Below are 24,372 nucleotides of genomic sequence, written 5' to 3'. Positions count from 1 at the left end.
AGACTTGAATCAGGACCTGAATCTGAATTTAGCCCTGCAAGGGCTAGGGACATCTGTTAAGTTCTTCGAGCTGATCGACCGTTTAAAGCTCCATGATCTGACACCTGAGTACCTGAGTGATGAAATATAATATTGCACAATCGATTTTTCATCATGTTCTGCTTACATAAACACAGCAATCAGCAAAGTCTAAAAAAGAAATAAAAAATAAAAATAAAATAAGATAATCCCTACCTACCGACCCTAATTTTTTCTGGACTGAAACAGGAAACACAACATTTTTTTTCCTTGGCCTTACGATCATGATCAGAGGAAAAAGAATCTATCTTTGATGAATCATAATATCCACTTCTAGCCTGGAGTGTTCTAAATCTCTAAAACATATCTCATTAACATTGTGATTTTTACTTTGCTATAATTTTCCACTGCAACGTGTTTGCAATTATGAATTTGCAAAAAGCACACAAAAACATAATATTTATATAAATCTAAACTCTCAGATTTACCTAAAATTATATTATTTGTTATACATTATATACAGTGGTTGTCAAATAACAAATTGAATAACAAGCAGGATTATTCCTATTAGCAAAACATACAGAAAAACATTACAGGCATTTCACAAACTTTTCTTTTTAAACAGTGATAGGGTGGATTTCTGGAAAAGTCCTTTGGTCGCATAATGATTGTTTGGAATATGTTCTATTTCTATACAGAAAATGGAAAAGGCAATGTTGTGCTTTCTTTCTGTAGAGTGAAATGTACTACAGGTGAGCTGTGTGTGATGTTTCAAAGGGAGGAATCAGCAAAACAAAAACATGTACTAGTCTTTTTGCAAGGATTATAATTACTCTTAAGTTGGTTTCTACTTTTAATGCAGTCAAGTCACAGATAGTGTAGGTAGAAGGAGGTTAAAAATCAATCTTGGTGCAACTTAACTGTAGATAGTTACAGTTAGAGGTTTATTAAAAAGTCCAGTGTCCAGCAGGTATGGCCTTGACAGTGGGGCAGGATTTCTTTCAAGGTCCCAATGGTCTCTGCCAAAGATAGATATTAATACGAGGATCATACAAGTTATACACTCAATTGATTTTCAAAGCTAAAAGAGGTGTGAGAGTCTTCTTTGTGAATGACCACAAATGACCATTCTAGGGCCGTCCTTGTCACACGAATCTGAATTTTTTTTTGTTTCAGATTGTCCTCCCATTTCTTAAATAGTGCTCTCCTGTGTTTAAAGTGAATTTTTAACGCCCTGCAAAATGTTGGCCCTTGCACAACTGGGCTAAAAATCCTGACCACCACAAACCAAGTACAAATAGGTGTCTCCTTAATTCATGCAAAGTTTCAGTGCTGTTCAATCTTTTAAAGTACCTTTTTCAAAATATCATGACATATAGCTTGTCCAAAAACGGTACTTTAAAAGCGTGTACAGCACAGAAACTCTGCTGGAATTGAGGAGTCACCTATTTGAACTTTATTATCTGTGTTGGTGATTTTGGTCCAGAGGTGCAAGGGCCACTATTTTGCAAGTGGTCATTGCTTCAAAGACAGAATTAAAATTGTCAACTTCGATTTATAAAACTAAGGATCAATGAATTCTCTTTAAACACAGATAGAAAGTAAAAAATCAGGTTCAGGGGACATTTAGGACAGCCCTAGAATGGTCATTGTTGCCTTTAGCTAAAAAGACGCTCCTGTTAAAAAGTTATTTCACAGGTAAAAACTATGTAAAAACTTTCTACTTGAAATAATGTAGCCTGTGTTTAAGTTATGGAAGTTCAGGCAGATAGTTTTCAGTGTCTTAAAATTTGGGCAGGTTTTAATATAGCTGACATCGCTTTAAATCTAGTCTGAAAGAATTTTGTTTTGCTAATTCCTTTTTTGGAGCCAGAATTCTGGCTCCAGTTCCCAAGGGGTCACCAATGGCTACTACATATTTCTTACATCATTTTTACCTATATCTTAGAATATTAGCCCATCTAGACGTAAGGTTGCTGAGATATGGGATTTAGTCCAGAATTAAACTGGAATTCCGGAATTAAACTGGACACTGTTGTTTGCTTCTGATTACTTTGAATGAGTTTGAGTTCATTGCTGCTGTTGTGTGCATAGTTTAGTTGTTAAAGGTGAACAATTCCTCTGATATACTGACTTTTTGTTTTTGTCTCTCCACATGCATGATGGTGGATTGATGGTGGATTCCCTATGGCAGGAAGGACCAGACTTTGGCCAGCAAAGCAGTGAGAGAAGACACCAGCAGCCGGGAAGACACCAGCAGCCCAGGGATTGTGAGTATAGTTTATTTGTGTAGCAACACCATTTCCAACACTCCCAAATAAACACACTTGCCTACATTACTATCCTTTGACATCCACTTTATTCTTTCATCCTTGTTAAATTTAAGCTGTCACTCTATGAGGGCCTGCAAGGGGGGGTCCCGACAACCCTCTACGCTGAATTCGGAAACCCTCGATTACGCTTTATGATAAATTCCAAGTGGCTACAACGCATTACGTAGAATTAAAACGGTGAATACGCTCTACGCAAATGCGAAGAGCGGTCCGTCTACGCTCTACGTAGAACTAAAACGTCCAATTACGCTATACGGAAAAGGGCTTGCGGGCCCCCCTCTATCTGGCACCGCTTTTACAGATTCTCTTCCTTGCCTTTCCTTAGCCTTCCATCCTCTATAAAATGCACCACCTTTAATTGCACCGTATCTCACCCTTTTTTCAGACTGCTCTTCCTTGTCCTAGTGAGCCTTTTACCCTTCTTCATGCTACCTTTCCAGTCAAACACTCTTTCCACCTTGAGCCAGCTGCTGTAAGCACTTAATTAATTTGATTAGCTTTTCCCGCCAAAAAACTTAGTATATAAAAGCACTCTAACCTTGAACTTGTGCCCCCCTCCCCACACTTCTACCACAACTTACACAGTATGTTAGTTACTTTTCCAACACTTTGGACATGTCACCACACTCTGCTACCCAAACACTTTGTTAATTGAGTGCAGTTTTTGTAGCCACAAAGACTTTGGAATAATCCCTCGCTCTCCCGATCTGTCAATTGCACTGGTATACTGATGTTTCGAAGCATCAATGTCTCCGAAAAGACATCCCCTGGGAGTACACTTAGTGCATTGACCAACCAGGAGAGCGAGAAATTATTCTAAAGTCGTTGTGGCTAAAAAACTGCACTCGATTAACAAAGTGTTTGGGTAGCAGAGTGTGGTGACATGTCCAAAGAAGTCCAAAGTGTTGGAACAGAGAGTAACTAACATACTGTGTAAGTTGTGGTGGAAGTGTGGGGAGGGGGGGGGCTCACAAGTTCAAGGTTAGAGTGCTCAATATACTAAGTTTTTTGGCGGGAAAACTTTAATCTAATTAATTAACCAGGTGAGAGTTGCAATTATTTTATTTTTTCTTTTTGGCGGCAAACTTTCAATCAACTACATGTACACGTCTAAAAAGTGTCCTCAGAGTAGGGTGAACTGGGCAAAAGAGAGAAGTATGAAATATGTGCGCACCCGAAGGCATGTGGAGTGTTGTCTTGTGTTAACAAAGAAACCATACTCACACCTCCCCATCTTCTTTCACACAGCTCGGCCGATACAAGTCTGGTTCTTCCTCCTGCTACAGTCTGGGCCCTAAGGTCCACATCTTGAAGACAGAGAAACAAAAGTCAGTGTAATATTGAAAACAGCGATTGGCCTTGCAAGAAATTATGTCGCACAACATGCAAGTTTATATAAACCACGTTCAACCTTAGTCCCACCAACATCAAAACTCGACATCAATTTTACTTCAAATGTCAAACACACTATCTCGTACCTTAATGCCCATAAGGCCATGTTGATTTGATTATATGGATGACATCCGCGCGCGCATGAATTTTTGGCCGTTTCCAAAAAAAAAAAATTTTTTTCAACCATATTGTAAATCGTACAAAACAGTTCCAAAATGAGCAAAAATATACCGTAAGTTACAAAAAAATAATAAATAAAAACTATACCAATGTCGTAGAATGCTGGATGCCAAAATCAAACGAAAAAAGACGAAATTGTAAAGAAATGAACTTGAAGACTAGATTATTCGCCAAACCATATTCTTGTCCCATTTGTTCAACCCTCATGACCACGTAGATTTCATAATGAAAACAACTTTTTTTTTTTGCAAAACTTTTTTTTTATTCGCACGCGCGCATCAGTTTTGGGGTTCTCGGAGGATGTCATCCATATAATCAAATCAACATGGCCTAACTAATAAAAAATACAAGTACGCACAAAAGGTACAAATATATCTAAAAGCTCAAACCTAGCAGTGGTTTGTTTGGTCCAGCAAACCAATGTCTAATGCATGTTAAGGCCACACCAATTTAATTTGTTGGTTCTCGGATTTTTTTCAGAAAAATGATGAAGCGACAGGGCAAAAAAAGGTCAAGGTATCCTTTTATAGCCCCAAACTCGGCTACAATAGGAGCCATGAAGTCAACACAAAGGGTTGGGTTAATATTTAAACAATGAATTCTTAACTTTTAATTAAACCATTGCATTGATTGATGGAAAACTGTAGCAAGGAGTAAGAAAAGGACTTTCCTCAACTTTTGGTGGCAAAATAGAGTTTTTGAGTTGATTCAGAACCAGAATCTTTTGTTTGGAAAACAGAAAAAATGAAGAGGCGAATCCTCAACACATTAAGTTGGTGTGGCCTAAGCTCAAAAAGAATTATGTATAAAATTGAAAACAACACTGCAAACTTTAGAAATGAGCAATACACTCAACTGTCCACTGTCTACACCTACAGACAAAAATTTAAACTATATAATTCTTCCTTTCATATGACACAGACTTTTGTTTCACTGTTAAGAAAAATGGTTCATACATTGATTAATTTATTTATTGCATTGTGTAATTGTATAAAGAAACTACACATAAGAAATACATGGCAGTCACAGTTGTGTACAATTAAACAATAAAAAGACAAAGTACTACCACTAGCTATACATACTGTAAATGATACAATGAGACATTATTAATGACTTCTTCAACAGTGTCTTTACCACCGAGGTTGACAACATCCCCAGTGTTGATGTCAGGCACTTCGGGCCAGGACTAGAGTCTAGAGATCAAAGAGGAGGTTGTAATTTTTGCTTGTTGCTGATTGGTTAGGATCGGAGCTATGATGACAGATTTTATGCCCAAATATGGGCAACCAATCTGAAACAATGGCACTGCTTTACTTGCATGTAAACAAGGTCGAAATGACTGCAGTTATTAAGTTCCCACAAAGGGAAGTGTTTGAGACAATTGTGGTCCTCCAGATAAGCCTTTACTGAGACGTTAGGACGTTGTTGAAGCTCCTTGGTGACAAGAAGAAGTGAAAAAGGGAAAGATACAAAGAAAGACAAAGATAAACTGGAAAGGGAACAGAACCAAGCTGCAAGATTCTGCACGAATAACTATCAAAGAGGTGCTAGTGTAATGGAAATGAAAAGAAACCTACAGTGGGGTTCGCTGGAAGACAGACGTAGAATGTCCAGACTGTGCATGATGTACAAAATGACTAATAAACTGTTGGACGTACCAACCACTAAGTATCTGATACGAGCCCAAAAAGAAAGAGAAACAGTCATGCCTTCAAATATCAGAGTTATCAACCAAGAATTGAGGTGTTCAAAAACTCGTATTACCCCATGAACTATCGTAGACTGGAACTCGTTGCCACCAAGCACAGTAGGGGCATCATCACTAGCTTTAAACATCATCACTCGCTTTAAACAACTCCTGCAATTAAATGTGCAAAGATTGAGTGTAACAAGTCGTTCGGTGTGATATACGTAGCTAGCTGCCGCCACGCCGCGTGCCTGCGAAGCTGGTGTGTTACTCCAAAGGGCGGTTATACCGGCTATACAGATACAGAAAAGTCCAGTCTACCGGGCTAATATTATTACAAACTAAGGGAGGGGGCGACATTGGTTTCAGCACCAAGGACAGCAGCAGTGGTTCAAAACAAATGGTAGACCTGAGCAAACTAGTGCTTCCCCGGAATCGTATGTACGATGCTAAAAGGTGGGGACCCAGTGGATGTCGTATGCCTTGATTTCAAGAAGGCTGTTCCACATTCTGTGCCTCATAAGCACCTACTCCACAAGTTACAGTCTTGTGGAGTAACAACTTAAACAAGGAAACTATGGTGTTGGGTAAAGGACTTCCTGTTTTAGAGTACCCTACTGTGCTTGCAGACTGAGGTTAGAAGCTGCTGTATTCACTATGGAAGTGTGCTGGGACCTGTGCTGTTTGTAGCATTTATCAATGACCTTACAGAAGTAGTCTCAAGTGAGATCAACATATTTGCGGAATACGGTGGAAGACGAAACGCATTTTGTCTAAAATTGTACCCTCTACAGCAACGAACGAAATGAACTCTTTGACGTAGCCTCCAAATTCTACCCAAACTTTCACACATACGGGAAAAGAAAACTACTCTCCTCTTAACATCCGAAAACCCACAAGTTACAGAAAAAGTGGGATCCTTTGTCTTCCTCTGTCTTCAAAAAAGAAGTCAAACCCAGTAGTTTTTACTAGTGGTTTCTTAGTAGTTATCAGTGGTTCTATGTGTACTAATTATCTGTTTTTATACCAAAATATGAGCATTTTTGGGTTGATTCAGAATCAGAATCTTTCTTGTTGTTGTTGCAAATCAGAAAAAAAATGAAGAGGCAAATCCGAAAACCAACAAATTAAACTGGTGTGGCCTAAGAAGAGCTTTTCATCACCTGGAAGTCCAGACAGTTGTACTGTGCGAGTACGATGTATGTCGCAGATGTAGGATAAAGTAGAGACCAGCCTTCTACCCCAAAGATGGTATGCAGGTACACAAGGTTAAATTCTTCCTTGGTATGCAGAACCAAGATTGCATAGTTCATCCTCAAAATCAAATCAGTGCAACCACAGTGACTTCATCATGAAATGGCAAATTATGAAGTATAAAATCCAGTAAGATATCAATGTCACAACCGCTGATTTAAAAGCAAGGATACACCTGTCGTAACAAAACCGAAATTAAACTATTTTCAGTTGTGCAAGTAGACTTGATTTTGGGGTGCTCAGATGTGCATCATATATGCACCCAGTTCATTTTAGACTTGGGAAGACTTGTTTACGCGACATTTTTGGCGGGAAAGTTGAGTGGATTTAATTATACACACGTGCGGTACATTCCAACATGTGCTCACTGAACCAAACTGTGGAAATTAAAAAAGTGTTTGTATCGAGTTTTTGGCAGCGGTATTTGCGCCTCTAGCTTTATCATTGCCACTCAACACGGACGAAATATATTCAGCGCCCCCCAAAACCACGATATTCAAGAAAACAAACTCCCTATCAAAAATACAAGACAAGTACTAATGTAGTGAGAATGGCGTTCCATGAAACGCAAATTTCTACGGAATATAACGATTATTATAACGAAATATAACGTGTTCTGTTGCTATAGGTTTGTTGGATGTGCAAACATGTGCATAGTTTGTTGTCTTACCTCCCAAAAATGAATCTTCCAAACACCACGCCGCCCTTCCCGCCATTTTCGCTTCTTGTCGTCCTGCCAGGAAATGCGCATTTGCTCCCTTAAAACATCCAACGAACGGCATAAATCCATCCCGGCAACGTTCCTGCGATATACTGTACACTTTTGACGGATAATTTGCTGACAACAAGCCGAAAATTTACCACAAACTTTGGAGAGGATTCACGCACAACACGCCGCACAAAAACGCACGTCCCTGTAGTAGAGCGGCTTCTGATGTTTCGAATCAGTTGCCCATATTTGGGCATCAAGTTAACGTAATCACTGCTTTCAACCAATCAACAAGGAGCAATGATAATACGTGAACCAATCAGCATCAACGGCTCATCCTCGTTGCAAAACGCCTAACGTCACTAGAATTATGACCAATCAGCATTAAGGATACATATTTTAATGTAAATTTTACGATCTTCGGCGCCATGGATCAAAAAGCGACTTCTAGCAGTCGTTAAAATTATTGCAGGAAAAATTTTCTAATTACCTGCAATAATTACACGGATTACACCACAAATAACAAGGGCGTGAGGGAGTAAACTTGGCAATGAAAGGCGCTGGTCTTGCCAGGAATGAAAAGATAAACAAACAGGCGTACCAACAAGCAGTTAACTACTTTATAACAAGTTGGTGGGGGTAACGACAAAACGGGGCAAATGTGAAATGGTAACGATGTTCCCATCAACCACTGGTTGGAGAGTTGGTGGGGGTAGCGACAAAAAAAGGGCATATATAAAAAGGTAACGACCTTCTCTATCAACCTCTGCTTGGAGAGTAGCCTCAGTATACTGTTTTAGCTGCAAAAAGTACTTGCTTCCACTTTACATATGCATGTATAACGAAAGGTCAAAGTAGTTAGCTATTTGTTGGTATGCCTGTTTGTTCATCCCTTCATTGCCAAGTTTACTCCCTCGCGCCCCAGTTATTTGGGTGCAACTAGAGCCATCACTACACGTGTCAGTGACAAATGAGTGAGGGCGTCTAGCACCCCAGGTACTTGAAAAATTTTCCCTGCAGTAATTTCAGCGACTGCTAGAAGTCGCTTTTGATCCATGGCGCTGAAGGTCATAAATTTAGATTGAAATATGTAATCCTTATGCTGATTGGTTATAATTCTAGTGACATTTAGCGTTTTGCAACTAGGATGAGCCATTGCTGCTGATTGGCTCACGTAATTATGCTTGATCGTTGTTGATTGGTTGGGAGCTATGATTACGTTAACTTCATGCCCAAATATGGGCAACCATTCGAAACACCAGAAGTCGCTTTACTTTCGGGTAAACACGGTAAAAATGACTGAATTATGACGGATTTTCCGACGAACGGAAGTGTTTGAGCCAATTATGTCGCTCCAGATAAGCCAAAGAGTTGTTCGAGCTGCCTTTACTGAGAAAAGGGGTCGATTTATGTGACAAAAAGAGGCGAAAAAGTCCTGTTCACCCGGCTAATATCATCGAACTGAGGGAGGGGGGTGACATTTCAGCACCAAGGACAGCACCAGTGGTTAAAAACAAATGGCAGACTTTTAGACCATTGCCGACTACTACAGTTGAGCAAACCAGTGCTTTCCTGGATTTACATCAGCACATTTACATTCATTGTTTCTCTTCATTTGCATTGTGTCCCATTTACTGGAGGATGCCACATTTTAAGCACAACTACCAACCACCCCTCTGCTCAGGAGCTGGTGAGAGGGAACTGTGTATTGCTACTAGCTCCCAGGAATAGATGTGAAGTGAATCGTCCAAGTGTAAGAAGAGAGGAGGCTGTTGATAAAGTTCCTTCTGCAGTTATCATTACATAATTATAAAATTTTATCATTAATTATGCAAATTAAGTCTTCATTTACATAATCAATATCTGCCTGTGTTTCCAATGTCACAAGCTTCAATAGTCCTATGATGGAATGCAGCTGACTTATAGAATTTCCCCACAAATTATGCAAATAATCATATCAAGCATCACGTAAGCTACCTACATACCAAATATCATGACGATCCGTCCACCGATTCTTGAGTTATCCGCTTTTGAATATTTTCAAACAGATAGCCCTGCAGTTCCAGAGCAAACTACGGTGTCAAATTCACGTCACTTCTTCCCCAGCACAAGAGCTACCTACTATCCAAATTTCGTCACCCCAGCATGTGTAGATCATGAGATATCAAAACCGGAAGTTCAGCTGCAGTACCATAACAAGCCACTAGGAGGTCTAAAATCTAATCATTTCCAGGTCTCATCAAGACCTACCCACCTACCAAGTATCAAGAAAATCCATTGAAGCCTTCTCAAGTTATCGTGTTTACAGACACACACACACACACACACACACTCGAACGCCTCTGATAACATAACCTTCTTGGTGAAGGTAATGAAATGCACTATTATTATACCAATCAGGAAGAAGTTTTTGTCCAAAGCATGTAGTACATCCATAAAGAGCAATATCTTCTGTAAAAACTGACTGACATTGATGTAATTCTGTAGCTGAAATTTCTTTAATAACCACATAATACTAAAGTAAGTAATGGCATTAACATCACAATAGTGATTTCTAATGAGACAATATAATGCATATAATTATCATAGATATTTCCGACATTAGTTCTGAATGAATAGCTCCAAAATCAGTCTGGTTTGACCATGAGTATAAGAGGGATGACAGACAAGAAAACACTACTACAGTACATAGCCTTAGTTACATTTTAATAAATGCATGTTTACATGTATATTTTTATGCACTTTTCTCCAAAATGTTATATTGAAATATATATTCTATGAAAACTCTCATACAAATGTCTCTTCTTTTTTTCTCCATCAATTCCTGGTCTGACAAATCTGGGTACATATTACGAAAGGTTATTGTAGAATCAGAAGCAATTTTCACATGTCTACATCCATGGGCTGGTCCTCTCCATTCTCTCCATTAGCGAGCATGTCTACACATGGTGATAGACCCTGGGACTTCAGGAAAGCCTGAAAATAAAAAGTTTCAACAATAAGTGGGTTCACAGTTTCAAATGTGCATGTGTGTTTGTGTAATACACTGTGGGAAATGTCATTATATAATTATGATAGTTAAAGGCCCCTGAGACATACACACATCTGGACATACACATGTACGTGTACGGGTGTTCCAGCCCGTGTGATAACACTTTGAATCTTAACAGTTGTCACCCAGGCATCCAAAAGTGCAATAGAATAATTTGAAAGCGTTTTGCATGCCCTGCTTTTGTTTGTAAATTTAGAATACCCGATTTGGATGATGGAATTGGAATTTATGGGCCACCAAATTTTCTTATCGTCTGGCATGTTTTGTATTGAACCAAGCAGAGGTTTGGGTTGGGCTTTTTTTGGTTGGGTTGGCATAAAAAACAATTTTGGGTGGGTATGACATAAATGAATAACACGGTGTATTCTGCATCATCTGGCCTTTGGTGACATGGAATACACTGTGTTGCATTCTATATATATCACAGCATCATCATCATCATCATAATCATAACCAATCAATCCATCCATCCATCCATCCATCCATCCATCCATCCATCCATCCATCCATCAATCAATCAATCAATCAACTGTACACTTGTTAGAAAACAAGGTGACAAACACAAGTGTTACAGTGTATTGTGTTGTGTTTTGCCCCACCTGTAGCTGTTGCAGTCCTGACTGAGGTTTAGTAGTGACAGAACTGCTGTCATCTCCATGGACCTGCTGGTACTGTTGGGCCAGCTGGATAGCCTCCGTCAGTCTGACAAAAGTAGATCCAAAGTAATTACATCAATGACAGAGGGAAGTTTAAGATGTCTAAGACTACGGTGACGGCTGATACAAGACTGATATTCAACTTATAAAAGTCGAAACCACTTGAATATTGGAGTACTTTTCTGTTGATTATAGCATGGCATGAATTAGTTGGCCATGTGCATGTACTAAGAATGGATGACAGAAGAATACCCAAAACAGCATAAAATTGTAGTCCCGTTCGATAACCTGGTGTCTATGGGAATTTTTCCTGGCGATCAATAAAGAAAGTGGCGTAAAGACCCAGATGGAAGGAAAAAGTCATTGCCTTATGTCTTTCAATTACGAAAGGACGAAGAGGATAAGTAAGTACCGGTAAGTACAAATTGCCATCAGAAGTACATTGTATGTCAGCAGAACGTACTGTGCCCGTGTGAAAACTGTAATGAATTGTTCATAGCACTTCAGCAAAACGTCTTTGTGTAAGATTGTATTTGTGTATTCAGGGATGACATCTCGACTATCGTTTTTAAATGTAGTAAGTGCTGTAAAAGATATTGTCTGCAACAGGCAAAATTCTGATGCAATGTTGACTAAACATCCAACGACAACCATAAAAAATCCGGGTTTTGCATAGTCTCCACTGTACATATCAAATTATACATTTTTGTAATAGTATGCAGGATATTCCTAGCATCTAAGAGTCATAAAATTAATAAAATCTTTGTTGTAGTACTTGTTTAAGATTTTGAAGTTAGCTCCCATTTCAGATTCAAGCTTAGAAGAGGAACAGTAAGATCTATAATCAGGTTTTGTTTTATATGGTGCACCCGAAAAACATTTTGTGCGCCTAATTTTTTAGGTTGGGTGTACCAGTGCACCTGTTCCCAAAAATGAATTTCGAGCCCTGTGCTACCATAAGCTACTACCACACCAGAATGATTACCTGTTGTTGTCCAGTAGCCACTGTACCAGAGATGAGGTCCTGTCCTGCTGCACCAGGTAGGCCTGGAGTGAGCTGTAGTGAGGCTGACCCAGCACTGTGTCGTACTGACGGCTCATGTCCAAGTACTGGTACACCTCTCCAACAATCTGCAGTTACCACACATGTTCAAGCCTTTTATATACAAATGGTAATGGTAGAAATGCATGTACATGTGGTACATGTATATATAGAATACAACACGGGGCGAAACGCGTTCGAATCGTTTTATGGAAGCCAGGGAAGCGTTTGATAACGGGTTCCCGACCGGGCCGTACCGTAAAGTACGGCCCGGTCCGGAACCCGTTATCGAACGTTATCGTGGCCCGGGTATGATATAAGACTAAATATCTCAACCAACCTCAATCGACCTAAACGATCAACCGATCAACTTGAGCCTCAAGTATTGGGTGGATATTTTGCATATCAATCCCTAAAAGACACGACTCCACTTGAAATGTACTAGTTGAGGTCCAGTTGAGGTATTTAGGCAGACCCTCATACATGAATTTTTTCAGCGTTCTACAATATTGCAGAATGTCAAAATTTTGTTCTGCAATTCGGAAATACTTTCTGCAAATATGTACACACTTATAAGTCCAGACCTAAACCCACGACATATACAAAATTGCTTGCAGACCTGTGCTCCCTGGGAAAGCGGAGTCCTGGCCAGGTCCAACTCCCTCATCTGGTCCAAAATACCAAGACTGGAGCCACTGGCAAGGAGAGTCTGGAAAACAGACAATCTACATCACATAACTGCACATTATAATGATATCCTGATTTAGACTCCATTTGATGACTCCATTTTATAAGCAAAACATCCTTAAAACAGACACAATTTCCATTGATAAGCAAATTCTTAATCTTGATATCATTTTATTACGTTCTATAACATACTTACTACTTACATACTTAGTAGTGTCACATAATTATCAATATCATAATTTGCCAGATTTCTTAACCTCATTCTAATATGTTTAGTTTCAATTGCTTTATTTCTAAGTTACCAGTACTTTGCTATAGTACCGAATTACAGTTTGCATAGTTTTACTTTTTGTATCGTTGATATTTTTTAATTTGAACTTATGTCTGTTTTTTTTTTCCAACAGGTCACATTGAAAAAAGGCCTTTATGCTACTGGAGAAATAAATAAAATTTAAAAATGACTAAAATAAATTTTATTATTGCTTTAAGATGTGAGATTCAGTAGAGTACTGCCCACACCTGTATGTGTTTGTTCCTTTTCTGATCGTCAGGCAGGAAGAGGAGACAGCCCAGGGCACAGGCAGGAAGTCCCGCCTGTAGGAACTGTCGCGAGAACCCCACTACATCCAGGTCTAGCAGCAGGGGGCATCTGGGAAGGAAAATTATCGTAAATTCATCTATTTTTGCGAGGGGGGGGGCCGGAGTGAGAGGAAACCATTAATTTTGTAATTAACCCTTGTCCTGCTGGCATTTTTTACACAATATTTCTCAATTTTATATCTTAATCAGGTTATTGACCCCTGACTTTTTTTTGCCCTGCGGTGGCAAACTTACTTCTGCATTCGTTGCGTTTTGCTGCGGTGTGATGCGTTGTACGAGAAACACCGCCAAATCGTACCTATACAGGTTGCTATATGGATATGGTACTGTATAATTTATGCAAAATAATTGTTGGGCTCCACAGGACAAGGTTTTAAAATAATTCCATAGCAAGGTAAACACATACTGTACTTCTTCATTCTTCATAAGGATTCATATACCAAAGCTTTTGGGCCACAATTTTTTTTTTCACTGGAACCTAGAATCTGTCTGTAAATAGGTTAAGAAAACTGATAATCTGACTTGGAAAATAAAAAAAAACAAACTTTTCAAATGGTTTCAAAACATCACTGTCAGATGTGATAGTGATAAATCTATGTAAAAAGAAAATCATATTTTTTGTATTGAAGCAGTAAAGAAAGTCCCACCTCTGCATGAGGGTGTACACATTCAGACAGGCTGTTTTCTGGTCCTCACAAGCTGGATACAATATACAACAGAGTAGGAAACAAATTCAATACGAATCAGTATTATAGAAAATACATATTTTATACTATTAGAGCAGGCTGGAATTAATATTTTTCTCATAGACTGTACAAAAAATATAAAATCTAGACATCATGCAAGTATACAATGTAGCAAACTTTTAAAGTGGAGTATGTGGTAGAATATAAACCTCTAAGTCTTCCGAAATGCAAAGGGCAATAAACAATTTGAAAAGGAGATAGTTAGCATTACACTTCTGGACTAGCTCACCTGTTGTGAAAGGTGACAGTAAGACTGTCTTCCATGCCCTCATAAGACATCCAACCTTAAACACAATGGGTACTTCAGGTCAAAGGATTATATTATATATATAATAATAAATTATGTTAATATGAGACTAGGATAGGAGTCTTCTTGGGAATCTTTCTGGAGAGCAAACTTGGGATACTTTCCTTCTTCTTTTCTTTATCTGTATCAGATTCTGTGTCCGTATAGCCTTCACCTGTATAACGCAGGCTTCACAGTCATTGTTTGTCTTAGTGGCATCCATCATACATGCAGTACATGACTATGTCAAAGACTTTGTGTATCATATTGATCTGGATCATATTGATCTGGATATACATGTATTTGTGTTAACGCTTGTGTAAATAAATGTGTGAATGAATACTGTTGTACAACAGGACATAATTCAGCTGTTGGCTGCAAGGTCCTTGTTTTTATGAATAAAATAATAAAAAACATTTGATTGATAACCGCCCTTCGGCATAACACACCAGCTTTACAGTCGTACACGGCGTGGCGGCAGCTGGCTACATCACACCAAACGACTTGTTAGCTAATTAAAGCTATCTTAAGTGATAATGCCCCTACTGTACTTGGTGACAGCAAGTTCCACTCTACGATAGTTCTAGGAAAAAGTATTTAGTTTTTGAACACCTCAATCCTTGGTTGATGCTATTTCCTTTCTTTCAGCTTGCATTTAGGTTCATTTTATCTGTGGAGTTCGAACAGAATTCTAGCTTTACTCTTGTGTAACAGGTGGTCCCTTCGTGATTGTCCTCATCCTCCAGCAGTGAGAACTAGCCCAAAAATTCATCAGTAAAAATACTAAAATAATAACTTAGTACTGCATGTTATAGGATTTAGAGAAGGATTTTCATATTTCAGTCCATACCATGGTATGGATGAAATATATTGTGTTCTCTCATGTTTCTCCTCCTTCTTCTTCTCCTGCCAAACAGTCAAAGGGATTCAACTCTGTCATTTTTTAGCCAAATGACCTGAAATTTGGCATGGAGGTAGAGTGGGCCAATACCCCCAGGCGTTTTTTTTTTCATTTTTTTGATACATGCCTTTGAAAACTTTTATGAAGGTTTTTTTGGGCATTTTTCGACAAAAAATGAACTTTTGGATCCTGAGCCCAGGTATTACAACTGATGAAACGCCTGGGGGTATTGGCCCACTCTACCTCCATGCCAAATTTCAGGTCATTTGGCTAAAAAATGACAGAGTTGAATCCCTTTGACTGTTTGGCAGGAGAAGAAGAAGGAGGAGAAACATGAGAGGATTTTTTTACTTGTCTTACACCATCAACCTGAGATGTGATGTAAGTTTTCCATACCTGCCACAAGTCCGAGATTGCAGACAGTCTGATAAGCACATGTTCCAGGTACTTGAGCTGGGAACAAAAAAGAAAAGAGTGAAGTCTTAATATGATTTACAAATGCAGTACATGTACATGTATACTAAGTACTTTGGTAGGTAAAATACAATTATAAATTCCTGATCAATTTTTCTATAAATGTACCTAAAAATAAAAATAAACCAAAGGCAACACATCTAATTACTTAAGTATGATAACAGGTCCTGAAAAAGTAGTTTTGATGTACTTCATGTACTACTACTACTTTATGTACTTCTTTGGATGCAATGCACAGTACGGAAATATCCCAAATCATTGGCATAGTGCACCATGTTCTGCCTGACGTTTATAAAATAAACCTTCTCTCTGATGCCAAACACCAAAATCCAATTTTGTGCCAAACGGCTCCCTTAGCAGGCTGCAGGTTAAGCACCTACCATCCTGAAGGCCATGAGCTGCTGCAGGATGCTGTTCCACATGTGAGGGTCCCAGATCTCATAGTCCAGACACAGGTCCGACACCAGACGCACGGCCTACAGGGAACGCATGAACATACATTTAAAGTTAAAGCCCGCCCCGTGACAATTAGCATGGTCACATATACATGTAGTTCATGTAATGTCTCTCTGCACTAAAGCATAGTCCTACTGTACAACTCTTTTAAAAGCAATTCCATTGCAATTTCAGGGTGGCAAAACAAACAATATTTTAGTTCAGACAATCTGAGGAAATCTGTTTGATATTGACATTAATTTTGAAAGTCATTGCGTTTACACAGTTTTGTCATCATTTCATACTTGAAGCATTTGAAATAGCCCAAAGAACTAGCTACGTGAGGAGTCTATCAACAAATACTATAGTTACATGTAAAACCAGCCTGTAATAGGAAACAAGCAACCGTTTTCTGTCAGTGACATGATTGCATTTTTCGCTCACAGAATGAGATACATGTAATACTATCAGTATGCATTTTTTTAAACAGAGTAGTTCAATGCAAGGCCTATGCAACCACTTCTCGACATTGAACTAGAAAGATGAGAGAAACATGGCTATGTCAAGAGATGGCAGTGAGCGTTTGATTTGAAAGCCTGTAGACTGTAGGTTGGTGGGAAACACTTGTCAGGGGGGGAATTCCAAATCTTGGCCGTACGGGGAAAGAAATTGTCACTGTAAAAAGATTTCGAACAAGGAATTTGGAGGGTGAAGTTGTTTGAGCTAGTGGAGAACCTAGTGGAACGCTTAAAAGTACTGAGTGGTGGAACTAGTAGTAGTTGGGTGAGTTCTGCAGAGCGATGACCATGTAAAAGAGGGATGGACAGGCAACATTTCGTCTATGGGAAAGGGGGTCTAACTTGGAGGCCAGAGGATAGCCTATGGCCACGCATAATTATATATATAGGGTTGATTCAACTTAACTACATTTGTACATTAAAAAAATAACCAGAAAATTGACTTTAAAAATCCCATTTTATATGTTATATATTGCCCTGAAATTGCCTTTGTTATCTTAAATGGCACCCAAACAAATGCATTTAGTGACTGGAGTGGCAAAATAGAAAAGACTGTGCCCACCCTCCACTCATGGTTGTGGTTGCGCCACAGTCCCCTGGCCAGGGCTGCCTTGTTACTCTTGTTGAAAGACTCCAGTGTCTGTGGAACATGGAGAGCCTCCAGCTCAGCCAGGTACAGCAGGCACTTCATATACTCCCTGTGGGGAACAAAATTAAAAATTTCAGTCTTTAATTTGCCTGGAACACTGAGGCCATGTTGATTTGATTACATGGATGACGTCCTCTGGGAACTCCAAAACTGATGCGAGCGTGTGAATTAAAAAAAAGCATGAAGCAGAAACTTTAAGCTTTTTCAAGCAAGTACAAATGTACAGTCACATACTAGACACTGTGGGTTCATTATGGCTTGTGTATTTAGCCAAGCATATGCAGGTCACCCTTAAACTTTAAAAGTGTGTTGGATCTTTTACATACAGAGGTTTGGCAGTATAAGCTCCCTCATACACAGGCTGCGGGCTTTACATGAAATGATATCCTCTGCAACCCACATCAACACACAGGACAGAGGCAAGTGGTGGGCTGCCATCAATCCTCAATACCACAGTGCAAGCACGTCTAACCCTCGGAAGATGGGAACAACAGACGATAAACCAGACAGTGAGTGAGTGAGTGAGTGTGCAACAGGCAAAATTCTGATGTAACATTGCCCAAATATCCAACTAAAACCGTGAATAATCAGGGTTTCGCGCAGGCGCAGTTCGCTCTGCCGACGTGCTAGCCATAGCCTGACCTGATTTCTTCCACAGGTTTGTTGGCGATGGCCTGGATGACCTGGTTGTCCACCAGGTTCAGCAGACAGCGGAGAGCCCGAACCCTGCTGATGTACGTCACCTTGGACCCAGACTGCTGTGGAAGGCATGGAACAACAAAACTTTGACATGGAACTACATGTATGTAACAAATATTCACTAGGTAAGATGTAAAAGGCTTTCATTTTGTGATGGTATACATGTACAGAACATGGCCCAGTACAGGTTACATGTACATGTAGGTGCAGGTAGACATCAGAAATACAAATACAAGTACAAGTACCTGCACAGCATTTTTACTTTTACCTCAAGCAGTGTAATAAACTGCATTGCCGGTGGGATTTCAAGGAATGTCATCAAAATATAATTGGGGGCACACCCCAGTTTATTTTGGGTCTTAATTCGATTCTGCATACTCAACTCTAGCGACCGTCTCTTTCAGGAAATACCTCTTGAGTCAAAACACTGTGTTTGCAAATGAAGGATGTCGCTCTAGCTACGAGAACAATAGAATTTCAATTTCTTTCACCTCTCACATTTTTTTAAATTTTAGGGGGAAAAATAATTTTTCGATGAAAAATGATGCCAAAAATTGGCCATTTTCACGTGGAATTAGACCAATCACCCATACTTTAGCCACTAATATGACTTATATGGTCGGAAAGAGAAAACCCTTATATATTATTAAGAAAAGTATAAAGAAAATCCTAACACTGAGATTATCACAATAGTCTGTCGTGCGAGGCATAGCGACAGCACCCCCAGAACGCAAACAACGCATATCTAGGTCAAACCGAAGCACCGCGCTGAAGGCGGAAGGACACCTGTAAGTAAGCCTCGATCGGGCCCGAAATCAATTTTCACACAAAACACGCCACTTCTTATACTTTCCAGCCATGTTAGTAGTTAATACCATTTTGCAGCAGATTATGAGAAATGTAAACTCAAACATGAACCACCGGAACCCCTTCGTCACTTTTTTTCCGGGCACTACAGTGGACCCCTGTCGCGGAAGAATTGGTGTGTGCACCGATAATACAATGTACAGCTGGCCAGGTAATACAGTAATTAGAATGGCCTGGTTGCTTCACGTGTTTATGTAAGATAGAACCTGTAGCACTGTACACACATGTACACGTAGTCCCAATTTCACTTGAATGCGAGGAAAAGACCAGACTTACAGTGTAAGCGATGTTCAGTAGGAATGTAGCACTTTTCTCCATAGCCTGGAACTGCATCAAGTACACCATTCTACATGGGACAAACACATGGTACCTCAAGACCTGTGTTGAAGTTGGACTGCATTTTGCCAAGTATTAAAGACTACATGTAGATGATAACGTTTGAGAAGTCTTAAAAATACATGTAACAACTCATGAATCAGGAACGTCAAGGTTTCTTACCTTTGAAGGGACCTTTCCTCTTCCTTTGCCTCTTGGTTTTGGGGTTCGTTAAAGTTCAGAGTTTCAGTCTGCATGATAAAAGTGGAAAAAGACAATCATTACCGTCACTGTGTTGGTTGGCTTCTGTTTGATCAAAATAGTTGTGAAAGCTGTCTTAACCGTTATGATGTGTGAAATTGTCAGTTGTTGTGAACATTATGCAGAGATGTTTTGTTTAGTTGTCAGGGCTTGAAATACTGGGTGCATGTGCACCTTACTGCACCCAAAATTGGAGCTGTGCACTCAATTTTTTTCTGTGGGTGCACCAGTGCACCCAAATATTTTCGTAAGTTTACTTAAGTATGCATTGTAGTATACTATACAGCATATATTCTTAACATCTTAGTGCCAGAAAAATAATAAAATCATTGTTATTATACATGTATTAGTACTTTTCTTTAGAAATGAAACATAATTTAGTGTTTGCTCACATTCTACTCATTTTATCTTATATGGTGCACCTATTCCCAAAATTGAATTTCGAGCCCTGTTTGTTAATGATGTTACAAGTTTGACAGTACCGAGTCTTGTTCCTCTCCTTGTTTGCTGCCCCCGCTGGCGTGTAACCACTCCTCAAACAGGGTGACTCTGATCTTGCCCAGGTCCCTAGAGCCGATCTGTGAGATCTCCTCTGCAGCTGCATGGATGTCTGCCAGGCAAAAATAACGCACAAATCATTCAACCTTCAACCTGCTAAGGTACAATGTAGCTAATTGGCACCAAATTTCTAGTGGTTACGGGGTAAGGTAGCAAGGAGAAGGTTAAAGTAGAGGAAGTACAGATTTTGCATCACCGGTTTAACCATCTTTCAGCATAACATACCTGGTCCTATAACTGCCCTTATGTTTTATTCATTTATTTATTGTTTGACTCAGGCAAAGCCCATATACAACATAGACAACACAAAATACATAAATTTAAAAATAAATATAAACTGGTGTGTAAATATAAATTTAAACTGGTGTGTAACACACCAGTTTCTTTTTTCTGTACATGTATACAATCTACCTGTAAAACTACCCTTCGGTGTAACACACCAGCTCACAACTAGTAACTAACTGGACTTGTATTGCTTTGTTTACAACATATTTTTAAAACCGAATTTAACATCATTTTTCCCCAACCGGGGGTTAAACGTGCTTGCACCAGGTACAAGTCTTTTTTTGAAGCAAGATTCTTACGGCTGGATGCTCTTCCTAACACCAACCCAAACCCTCGTAGGGCCCAGGATCCCTCTAGCTGAGAGGGGAAAATGCGTGCTAAGTGCCTTTCCCAAGGGCACAACGTCAGGGTGCAAGTCTGGACATGTCTGGGTCCAACCCTGGGGATTGAACCTGGGTCTTCTTGCTTGACAGTCGGACGCTCTATCCACTACACCACGCAGATGCCACAACATCACCTGGAAAAACTCCAGCCTTCTCCACCAGTCGTTTCTGGATGCTGTCGTCCTTGTACAGCATGAAGATGAGCCTGGCGGGCTGGTTGGCCAGACTGAGGTACGGTGTCTTGGCCAGGCGGTACTTGTACAGGACGTGCTGGGTGGCGACCTGCTGGGTGGCCGCTGTGACACGATTCAGCATGATACTGGCCTTCTCAAGGTTAGGGGACTGTGGAAAATAAAGAAACGTCATGATGTATCTTATTAACATGCAACTTATTTCTTCTGTAGCACTGTTTAAACAAGAAATCAAAGATTTCAAACCTTCTGCAGTCTCTTAGAGTCACTGACGAAAGGTAGTGGACGCTACCTGAAAGGTCTGGCCGTTTCTAAAATCATATCTATGCAATTGCTGAGTAACTGTTTTATGGCGTATCTTATTACCTGGACGTATAAGCTGCACTGACAGTTCAAACCTATCTGTACTGTAAGTTGTGAATTTCCTGTTGCAAGTATACTTGCTGAATTTGTGCATATGCCACTGTTACTTCCTCCTAGCCTGTAGGGAGACCATTTTGACCTCCAATTTGACCTTCATGTCAGTCTGCAGATACACCATTTCCCCCTTACTTTCTTTATCTCAAATAGCTGCAGACACTTTAAGTTTGTGTTTGCTACTTAAGCAAACAAATGAACAAACACATTGAAAAGAAAACCTTTGTACACAGGGCTAAGAAAGAAGCAAAACATTCTGGTATCATGCAACCATTCCTTTTGTGTACAAGATGAGCACTTACATTTTCTGGCAGAGATTCTTTCCACTTCTTTGTGAGGAAGGCACATGCTTTCAGTGCCATCACTTGCTCAGCACCTGAAAATAAACAAAGCGTTCTCATTGTTTTGACAAGTCAACAGTCAATTTATTTATGTGATATTGTACAGGTTTTATTAGTAATGAGGTATCTACAGTACATATAATCGCTTCTTGGAGACTGCAACGAATATCTTCTACCAAAACAGATTGTCGCAAATAGAATGGACTCAGTCTGGGAAAACTCACAGTCTTTTAGCAGCGACAGAAGTTATGAGGTACTGTACCATTACATTTTTGCACTGCACAAATGATCTGCAAAACAATTTAGGAGGGATACACTGTATTTTACTTTTAAATGCAGATTTGTTTGAGTTTTCACCATTGACGCCACATTGGAAATACTACAGAAGGTCTCATCAAAGAGGGTCTGCATGGGGGTTTGTCTGAGCAATGACTCACCCAAGGGTAGCTCTTTAGCCACCCATCTGGACGTGGCCACAGCCAGCTGTAGGTCCTCCACCTGCAGCAGGAGGGACCTGATGCCCTCCACCAGCTTCCTGTCCAGCCCTGGCAGCCTGCGCAGCTCCTGTGAGCTGTGTTCATCAGGGCCGGCGATCACGTCTCTCGGGTGGTCCTTCACACAAGAGTTCACCATGTTCTGTATGGCTGACACGTACACCTGGTCTGTCGGCATCTGGGAAGGAAAAGAATTATGTTTACCGAAGGAGAACATATTGTTTTTGCTCTGTTTCCTCCTCTTCTCCAAACCAAAAATCAATGACCTGAGAACCAGACTGTCTGTCACCATGGTAACTGGTGTTGGGTTACATCATGTTGTAATTTTATATCAGGAGGGATTTAGACTCTTGTCTGACCACACATATGAATGTGTTTGAGTAAGAATTAACAGTCTGAGAGCACACCATATGTGAAGGTGAACATGATGCATTTGCTTTGCAAGTGTTATCTTTCTAGTTTTATGAATTGTTTACCTTCGATGAAGGAAAACATGTACATGTAATTGCTTTTGCTGTTTCTTCTTCTTCACCAAACTCACAAGGTCAATGACCTGGATCAGATGTCTGTCACCTTGGTAACTGGTGCTGTGGCAGACATCCTGTGGTGTTGGCTTTCATGTTTTTCATGGAAAATCTGAGAACCAACAGATTAAATTGGTGTGGCCTAATCTTGCATTGTACTATTAATACATACATAGTGTGACAATTATTTGTACTGTAACGTTCAACAGATTTCATGTTTCAGCAATCTGTAACATACCAGTAACTGTTGAATGAAATAAATCCGAATCTTAATATGATGTCAGGTGCAATAGCCACTTCCGAACTACATTGTATGATGCTGGTAGCCTCTCTGTAATTTGTGTGGTTCAAGACAGTACCAACCTTCAGTAACTTCGTCACAGGAAGGAGTGCAGATACAGTCTCTACTGACAATTCTGGACCTGGATGGGAAAGATGGAGTTCTATATGATTAAAAATTTCAATGTGCATTAAAACAAACCCCTGCATCCTGGATAGCTCACAATAGTGAGGCAGAAACCATAAAAGTAGAAACAGCATAGCAGAGTTATTTGCAATTGACCACAAGGAAATAGCTGTTACGTATGATCTTCCAAGGGTCCCCTAGCAGAAGAGGGTGGAATGGCAGTCTCTTCTTAGCCAGTAGGGGAGCCGTGACGAACTCGGTGAAAAGCTGCAACAACACAAAGCAGGGGATTCAGATCTAGAGGAAGTGGCTCAGAATCTCTTCTTCACAGCATACATTGTGTATCAATAACAATAATGCATAACTGTAAGTTTTGATGGAAACGATTAAAATCCAAGATAAAAATATCTAGATTCAACTGTGTTGTATTCGAGTGGACTTAATTGGCAATTGTCACTCATTGCAAGATCCAAAGCAACATTTTTGATCAGGGAAATGCAAGAGGCATTGGTGTCCTTAGAAAAACTTAGATTTTTTTTTGGTATTATGACAGAAATGAAAAAACATGATTATGATTGAATGTGCGTTTCAATCAGGTAATCTGTGTCTTGTTATATTTTGTCTGACCCTGACCTCTTCCCTCATGACCTCAATGAATTGACTATTTCAGGTTTCTTTAAACTTTAAGTAAGGCCATGTTGATTTGATTATATGGATGACATCCTCCGGGAGCCCCAAAACTGATGCGCGCGTGCGAATAAAAAAAAAGTTTTGCAAAAAAAAAAGTTAACTTTTCTATTATGAAATCTACGTGGTCATGAGGGTTGAGCAAATGGCACAGAATATGGTTTGGCGAATAATCTAGTCTTCAAGTTCATTCTTTACAATTTTGTCTTTTTTGTTTGATTTTGGCATTCTACGACATTGGTATGGTTTTTATTAATTTTTTTTGTTAATTTAATTGGTATATTTTTGTTCTCATTTGTCAACTGTTTTGTTACGATTTACTAGT

At 39.6% G+C, this 24,372-nt stretch overlaps 1 protein-coding gene across 2 annotated transcripts in view; it reads right to left on the bottom strand.

Moving 5' to 3' along the window:
* Nucleotides 1-10,060: 10,060 nt before the first annotated feature.
* LOC109484920 (kinetochore-associated protein 1-like) overlaps nt 10,061-24,372 on the bottom strand; it is a 16,627-nt gene continuing 2,315 nt past the window's right edge. The window contains exons 1-19 of one of the 2 annotated variants that reach the window (XM_019788270.1): nt 23,537-23,623; nt 23,318-23,376; nt 22,374-22,608; nt 21,898-21,971; nt 21,122-21,329; nt 20,244-20,371; nt 19,684-19,751; nt 19,462-19,531; nt 18,262-18,377; nt 17,533-17,668; nt 16,398-16,493; nt 15,940-15,996; nt 14,586-14,640; nt 14,258-14,309; nt 13,530-13,659; nt 12,943-13,032; nt 12,267-12,412; nt 11,225-11,327; nt 10,061-10,549 (exon numbers count right to left, since the gene is read on the bottom strand). In XM_019788270.1, the coding sequence (XP_019643829.1) occupies nt 10,457-10,549; nt 11,225-11,327; nt 12,267-12,412; nt 12,943-13,032; nt 13,530-13,659; nt 14,258-14,309; nt 14,586-14,640; nt 15,940-15,996; nt 16,398-16,493; nt 17,533-17,668; nt 18,262-18,377; nt 19,462-19,531; nt 19,684-19,751; nt 20,244-20,371; nt 21,122-21,329; nt 21,898-21,971; nt 22,374-22,608 (1,857 nt within the window). In that variant the 5' untranslated portion in view covers nt 23,318-23,376; nt 23,537-23,623 and the 3' untranslated portion in view covers nt 10,061-10,456. Of the gene's footprint in view, nt 10,550-11,224; nt 11,328-12,266; nt 12,413-12,942; nt 13,033-13,529; nt 13,660-14,257; nt 14,310-14,585; nt 14,641-15,939; nt 15,997-16,397; nt 16,494-17,532; nt 17,669-18,261; nt 18,378-19,461; nt 19,532-19,683; nt 19,752-20,243; nt 20,372-21,121; nt 21,330-21,897; nt 21,972-22,373; nt 22,609-23,317; nt 23,377-23,536; nt 23,624-24,372 lie in introns of those variants that run through there. The other variant, XM_019788269.1, reaches the window with a different exon arrangement.

This window comes from Branchiostoma belcheri, unplaced genomic scaffold (assembly GCF_001625305.1).
Source record: "Branchiostoma belcheri isolate BF01 breed outbred unplaced genomic scaffold, Haploidv18h27 scaffold71, whole genome shotgun sequence".
NCBI classification, from domain to species: Eukaryota; Metazoa; Chordata; class Leptocardii; order Amphioxiformes; family Branchiostomatidae; genus Branchiostoma; species Branchiostoma belcheri.
The sequence above is the reverse complement of the archived record's forward strand: the minus strand, read 5'-3'. Positions and strand labels throughout refer to the sequence as shown.